General features: G+C 37.1%; 1 protein-coding gene across 1 annotated transcript in view; it reads right to left on the reverse strand.

Moving 5' to 3' along the window:
• Nucleotides 1-7,117, reverse strand: part of LOC120529471 (ankyrin repeat and SAM domain-containing protein 6-like) — a 212,395-nt gene extending 205,278 nt beyond the window's left edge. Inside the window, exon 1 of the mRNA XM_039753304.1 lies at nucleotides 6,672-7,117. Within this exon, the coding sequence (XP_039609238.1) occupies nucleotides 6,672-6,991 (320 nt within the window). The 5' untranslated portion in view covers nucleotides 6,992-7,117. The remainder of the gene's footprint in view (nucleotides 1-6,671) is intronic.
• Between the last annotated feature and the right edge of the window lie 1,085 nt (nucleotides 7,118-8,202).

Here is an 8,202-nt window from a genome sequence, read left to right on the forward strand (position 1 = left end):
TTTATGGAGAGCAAAATATTATAAGTTGTTTAATGTTTTAGTTGATTTATTCAGGAATAATATTCCTGTCTGTTTTTAAACCTGCCCAACTTTTGTAAGTAAGCTGTAAGGAATAAGCCTGCCAAATTTCAGCCTTCTACCTACACGGGAAGTTGGAGAATTAGTGATGAGTCAGTGAGTGAGTGAGTGAGTGAGTGAGTGAGTGAGGGCTTTGCCTTTTATTAGTATAGATATATATATACACACACACACACACATATATATATATATACTAGCAAAATACCAAGGCCATGGAGAAGTTGTGTGTTAAAGAAGTAATGAAAAGAAAAGGAAACATTTTGAAAATAACGTAACCTGATTGTCAATGTAATTGTTTTGTCACTGTTGTGAGTGATGAGTGTTGTTGTCATAATATATATATATATATATTTACACACACATAAACACATACATATATGTATACATATATGTATACATATATACATATATGTATACATATATACATATATATATACATATATATATATATACATATATATATATATATACATATATACATATATATATATATACATATATATATATACATATATATATATATATATATATATATATATATATATATATATATATATATATATATATATATATACATATATATATATATATATATATATATATATATATATATATATATATATATATATACATATATATATATATATATATATATATATATATATATTCATATATATACACATATACATATATATACATATATATACATATATACATATACACACACACACACACACACACACACACATATATATACACAAACTACTATAGACAAGCAGCAAATCAAGAAACTGGGGATTGATATTCCAGTTGACAGCAAATGGGCATTCTACTTCCTGACTGGCCCAGCACAGGTCTAATTAAGGTCTAATTCCTTGTGATCCTCTGTACAGGCATTCCTCAAGTTTGCTACCTTAGCCCAGAATTCTATTCTTTGTACCCAAAAAAGTATGTGACTAAATTCAACTACTTCCATATAACCGGATTGCCAATACTTAGCAAGGATGACGAAAATGCACACAGGACCGAGAGAGCAGAGTTGAATGTATAGTGCCATGATGACAAAGTTGCACTTAATGTTACCAAAGCAAAGGACAACATTATTGACTTTGGAAAGTATTGAAGAAGTCACACATCAATCAGCACTGATGAGCCTTTAGTGAGAAGTGTCACTTTTAGATTCCTAGGACTTCAGTTTCATAGAAGCTGAAATAGGTAAAAACATTAGTGTCATCCTGAAAAAAGCCCATTAGTATCTCTACTTTTTATGGTGATTGAAGAAATGGAGAAAGATGCACAGCAGCTGCCATATTTTACCACTATACTGTTGTAAATATTTTGACAGTGTAGTATGATGGAAGACCTTAATGTGGGAAATATAACCTTCTCAGTGGAAATTTCATGTGAACACTCTTTTAAGAGGTAAGGCTGTGAAAAGTCAAGCAAAATGACACCTTTTATTGGCTAACTAAAAAGATTACAATATGCAAGCTTTCGAGGTAACTCGGGCCCCTTCTTCAGGCAAGATTTTAAGTTGTAGCTATACCAGTGTGGAATATTTAGAGATAACCTAAGCTAAATACCCCATCAAATGCAATGCTTACCTCTGACATTTCATTAAATGACATTTCAAGACCATAACAATCAGCTCAGCCATAAATTATACTTTTGTTGTCACTTTCTATGTGAAATGAGGAGATAGCCACTTTGTATGTTTTCTTTCGCTTTTCTCTGCAGAGGAGGTTAAAAAAATGAATTAATTAAAATAAAACATTTAATTGCTTCTTACTGTAAAATGCAAATCAACAGTGGCCTCATATTTCTCATTCATATCACATAAGAAATGCATGCAAACTAGAAGGGTGAGATTTCAGAAAAAATAATTTAAAACCTTGCACAGTACATGAACAGAGCGGGTTATAAACATGGACAAAAAAAACAAAAATATATTTAAGATTGAGCTACTGAAGAATAAATGAACAGCTTCTGCAGTCCAGCTAGAAGTACAGAAAAGAAAGGTCCCAATCCATTACAGGCACGACTTCCTCTACTCTTTGAATATAGGTAAAACAGCAACAGAACAAACACAATCAGATTTAAGAAAAGTTTTAACAATTTAAATAATCTGCATTCTGGCCTGATAAAACACATTACCTGGCTAATTGCTTTTCAAATACTCCCAGTTACATAACGCTGTGGGCTCTGCCAATGCCACCTAGAATACTACTGTATGTTACTAGGGTGGTCCATATCTAATTATGCAATTTTCATTACGCTATAACTTAAGTTTATTATATAGAGAATTCACAAAAAAATTATTTTTGTTGTCGATAGATGGCAGCACCTGCCCTGCATTCCAAAATGGCGGGGAGACGGTTGTCAGTTGAGCAGCGGGCATGATGTGTTTGCCTTTTCATAATTGCATAATTAGATCTGGACCACCCTGTACGTTCTTAATACATAGACTTTAATATGGAGTTGGCCCAACCTTTGCAGCTATAGCAGCTTCACCTCTAATGGAAAGGCTTTCCACAAGGTTTTGGAGTGTGTTTATGGGAATTTTTGTCCATTTTCCAAGAAAACATTTGTGAGGCCAGGCACTGATGTTGGACGAGAGGTCTTGGCTCACTGTCTCCACTCTAACGCATTCCAAAGATGTTCTATCAGGTTGAGGTCAGGGCTCTGTACAGGCCAGTCAAGTTCCTCCACACCAAACTCGCTCGTCCACTTCATGAAACACCTTGATTTGTGAGCTGGTGTGCAGTCATGTTGGAACAAGTAGGGGTCATCCCCAAGCTGTTCCCAAAACGTTGGAAGCATGAAATTGTCCTAAATGGCTTCATATGATGAAGCATTAAGAGTTCCTTTCACTGGAACTAAGGGGCCATGCCCAACCACTGAAAAACAAACCACAAGATCTTATTCCCAGAGAATTATCCTTCTTGGTGATTTCAACATCCATATTGACACTACTACATCTAAACTGAGAAATGAATTCCTATCCTTACTGGACTGTTTTGACTTGACACAACATGTTTCCACCCACTCTGGTGGTCATATATTGGATCTGATCTGCACTTCTGGACTATCTGTTGCCAATATTTACAGCACTGATTTGGGACTCTGACCATAAAGCAGTATTTTTCACTGTCTTTACCTCCTCTTACTTGTAAACAACAAATTTCTTACAGAAACCTTAAAAATATCTGTCCCTCTATCCTTTCTGGATCCATTTCTGATCTTTTACTGTCTGCACCTTTTCCGTCAACACTAGATAGTCTTGTTGACCACTATAGCTCAGCCCTTCATTCAGCTCCTTTAAAACATAAGGAGGTTTCCTTTAAACGTTCAGCTCCTTGGTATAACTCAGAATTGTGATCTATGAAAGCAGCTGGCTGACGCCTTGAGAGAATGTCACGCAAGACTGACCTCACCATGCACATCCAGGCTTTCTCTGACCACCAAAGAGCTTACAGAGAAGCTAACTGCTGCTAAGAACACCCACTATGGCAGAATAATAGAAAGTGGCCACAATAACCCAAGGGTTTCGTTTTCTGTAGTTAATAAACTACTCAAACCTGCATCTGCCCCAACAACCTCTTTTACTGAAGTCTATGAGGATTTCCTCCACTTTTTCCATAACAAAATTAAAGATCTAAATAATTCAACTAACATAAATACATCATCTGTTTATATCTCTCCCGGTTTTCCCACTCCATCCAGCTCCTTCTAACCCCAATGTTAAAGTCTGGTCTTGATGCTGACAATCTTAACAATTTCCGGCCTATTTCTCACTTACCTTTCCTGTCAAAAGCTCTTTAACGTATTGTAGCCTCCCAGTTCACCACTTGCTTAACCACTAATAACTTGATGGAACCCTTTCAGTCTGGTTTCAGGGCACAGCACAGCTGTGAAACTGCTCTGCTACGGGTAACCAATGATTTGCTTATGGCAGCAGACTCTGGACAAACCAGCATATTAATTCTATTAGACCTCAGTGCAGCATTTGACACTGTCAGACATGACATTCTACTGTCCAGAATGGAGAACATGCTGGGTATCTCTGGCACTGCCCTCCAGTGGTTCAAGTCCTATATGACTGATAGGCAAGAGTTTGTTAGTTTTGGCAACAGCAGATCCAGCTCGGCGCCAGTAGCACAAGGAGTTCCTCAGGGCTCTGTCCTCGGCCCTCTTCTCTTCTGTATTTATATGCTTCCCCTTGACCATATTATTCGTAGCTATGGACTGGGCTATCATTTTTATGCAGATGATACTCAACTCTACTTCAATGTTAAAAGTGGAACTTCATCAGAGCTTTCTCAGCTCACAACCTGCCTTTGTGAAATTAAAACCTGGATGGAGCAGAACTCTTTAAAATTAAACTGCAACAAAACTGAACTCCTGCAAATTGGGACTAAAATGCTACTTAATAAAATTAGCTCCTTCCCAGTCAATCTTGGTGGTGATCTCATCAGACCTGCCTCTACTGCAAAGAATCTTGGTGTCATTTTTGATTCCTCCCTTTCTTACTCCACCCACATAAATCACATTAAGAAACTTTACTTTCACCTCCGTAACATATCCCTGTGTCCGTTCCTTCCTCTCCTTTTCTAATGCTGAGAAACTTGTCCATGCTTTTATCACATCCTGCATAGATTATTGCAGTTAACTGGGAAATCAACAGAGAAAAGCCACATATTTTGGCTAGAGTCTTCCAAAAGGCACATAGGAGGCTACGAAGTTCAGATTGATGACATTTCTCTGGTCTAATGAGACCAAAATTGAGTTTTGTTGCCATCAGACTAAATACCAAGTTTGGCTTAAGCCAAATACTGCACATCATCAAAAATGCACAGTTCCAAATGTGAACCATTGTGGTGGTAGCATCATTCTATGGGGATGCTTGTCTATAGCAGGTCCTAGAAGGCCTGTGAGGGTAGTTGGTAACATGAATGGAGCAAAATATAGAGAAATACTGAAGGAAGGTCTGATGAAGTCTTCAAGAAACCTGCATCTTGGGAGATCTGTTTCCCCATCAAGACAACACCACAAAGCACTGATTTAAAGGTACATAGAAATATCTTAAAAACAACAATTTTAATGTCCTGGACTGAGTCAGAGTCCAGATCTCAATCCATAAGACAACTTCTGGCTGGACTTGAAAATGCTGTATCACATCCTGATAAAGCTCAAGCAATTTTGCAAAGACGGATGAGAAAAAGTACAGCATCCAGATGTGCAAACCTGTTAGAGACCTGTCCACATAGACTAGGCTGGAACTGCTGCCAAGATGCATATACCAAATACTGGCTTAAAGTAGGATGAATGTGATCAACTAATTTGTGTTTCATGTTTGTAATTAATGTAGACCATTTCACAATGATCAGTTTTCACTTTGACATTAAAACAGTTTATTTCTGTGATTAATGTCAAACAACACAAATTAAATCCACCGATTCAATGTTGTATGATAATAAAATGTGAAGACTTCCAAATTGGGGGAATATATTATGTATAATGCATACAATTTTATTTCTTTATAGCTAGGCAACTGAGGGGCAATTTTGCAAACTTTGAAGTGAGAGTACAATGCCAAACAGGTCTTAAATATAAATTACTTGCATAGAAATCAAATGTGTCACTAGGGTCACTTTACATGAGTAAACTTTTCATACAGATCGTTACAAAGCAAGGCATCATCCATTAATACACTATACTAATGTGTTATAGCTTCACTGAATAAATGATGTAAAACATTTAACGTCAGGTTAACTCCGTTTAAAAAGCCTTGTGGGCGCTTCTACACAATATAATGAATGTTACGATCAAGATTGGTATCAGAAGTATTCATTCATTGCAAATCACAAAATGAGTTTTAATAACAAACTACGGCCCCTACTGAGCAATCAATGTGGGGCCGAGATGAAAATGTACTTCAAGTGTTCCGTTTACAAAACAGTGACAAGAAGGTTATCCCCATACTTGTGATTACATTATTATACAAGAATGTCTGGATGTATTTACACCAGTGAAAGGCAACCTTTTTCGAGTCCTAAATTTTCTTTCGCGGCGCACCTGAGGGGCTGCCCATAAATAAAGTCGTAACGACACAATCTATGGACAATCGCCAATAAAAACAGTTAATTTTACAAGTTTGAAAGACATTTTATTGATAAAGGAATCAAAGGATAAATCTAATTTATCTAATTTAATCTCATTTAATTAATGTGAACGTTGAGATTGTTTTCAGCACATATGAGATTGATGCGAGGATCAATTTTCGAAAGACAGACGCGCATTTCCTTGTCGATCATTTGAAGTCTCTCGCGTTTCTTAGACTTCATTTCCGTAAGTGTTCCCTTATCTGTTTTTCCAACATAAAATATATATGTTTAAACATTATCTTTTTAATCAACCAAAAGTTCAAAAACACTAGCAATTTTAAATATTTTACAAAAGTTTCGCGGCGCCCCTATAAAATTCTGCGGCGCACCGGTTGCCCGACAATGATTTAAACAGTATATTACTATTGGCTAAAACTATTTGTATTGCAACAGGACTCGCAATTCTGCTTTCTCAGCATCGCTCCTCACCTTGCGGCTTGCATAAGGGGACTCCAACCGTAGTGATTCCGGCTATCCACTGAAGCTCCTTTTCTTAACAAGAATCGAACCAAGTTCTCGTGTCCACCGGCAGCGGAAAACTGAAGTGCTGTGTTCCCATCCCCATCGGTACAATCAACAAGTTGCTGCACTACAGCGGAATACGGACTTTGGCTACCTAATGCGCCCTCCAGGCCTTTCTCCCCGGCCTCCGTTGCCCCTGGTTCCAGAAGCCGCCAAACACCCTCGCAGTCGCCCTCATCGCAAGCCCGAAACAATAGCTGGGAGCTTGATGCCACACCGTAATCCATGAGACAAACAACACTTTTTATCAATGATGATTATTTGCATTCCAGCTAACAAGTTTACACCCAGCAATCTCGTTTTAAGAACATGTTCGCCATTCCAGATCAGGATCGATGAAGTCCAACTGTGGACCTCCCTCTACAGGTCATTAAAGCAGATTTTAAAGTTTTATTCTAGAACACGCCCTCTTGGTGACATCGCATCCCGGCTTCATAGCCACACCCCTTGCAATTCGACCTAAGCACCGTACCGCAAGCACTTTAAGCTCTTGTTGCCCAAGGATCTGAATCTCTCTGAGTAAATCTCAAAACTAAGTTACGTTTGACGAACTATGAGTCTTTAGTTAACTGAATATTAAAATCTTGAAATACACTCATAATAGTTGAGTAAAAAGAGGTGGTAAAATGTATCCCAAGTCGAATCGCGAAACACAAACAAGGATGCTTTCGCTGTTTAAACGTAATGCAATACATTTGCACCACATCCTCCGCAGTTCCTCCTTTTCTGAAGATTCTGCTGACATACCTCAGCTCCAGCGTCACATCACTGCCCCGCTAATATCTGTAGGCGTAATCTATTTGGAACAGGAAATCTTTTTATGAGGTAAAATGAAAATAGTACAGGTGGCATTTATGTAGCCTTGAAAATGGAATTTAGACGAAAGGTTTAATTACTGTATAGTATTTTGGTATCTTATACCTAAACATTTTTTCCTAATCAGTGCTTTAATTTGACTATTCATAAGACAGAAAAATAAACCTTTTATTTCTATTTTTTTTGTAGAGACCTTTATGTAACAATGGTAAGAAAAAAAAAGATGGTGATTTTTTTTTGGTGGGGGAAAATTTTTTTTTGACTGGAGAAAAAATATTTCGGATGGGAAGAAAAAATTATTGATGAGAGTAAAAAATTGATGTGGAGGTAATTTTTTTTGATGAGAAGAAAAAATATATATGTTGCTTTACTTCGCAAAAGGCATTGCCTTATGTAGTTAGTGTCATCCTACATTCACATGCTCTGGACTTCCTGTGATGGCTAATGAGGGACTGATTAAGGATGTGCATATGTGCACTCAAGTGACAATAACTGAACAAACGTCATTGATATTCATTTAATTTGGCGTGTGCTGTAATTTTAATTTGAACAGTTTAGAGTAACAGGGAACCCAGTGATTATCCCAGCAGTACTTGGTATAAGACAAGAAACAACCTGCTGT

Source organism: Polypterus senegalus, chromosome 5, assembly GCF_016835505.1.
Source record: "Polypterus senegalus isolate Bchr_013 chromosome 5, ASM1683550v1, whole genome shotgun sequence".
NCBI classification, from domain to species: Eukaryota; Metazoa; Chordata; class Cladistia; order Polypteriformes; family Polypteridae; genus Polypterus; species Polypterus senegalus.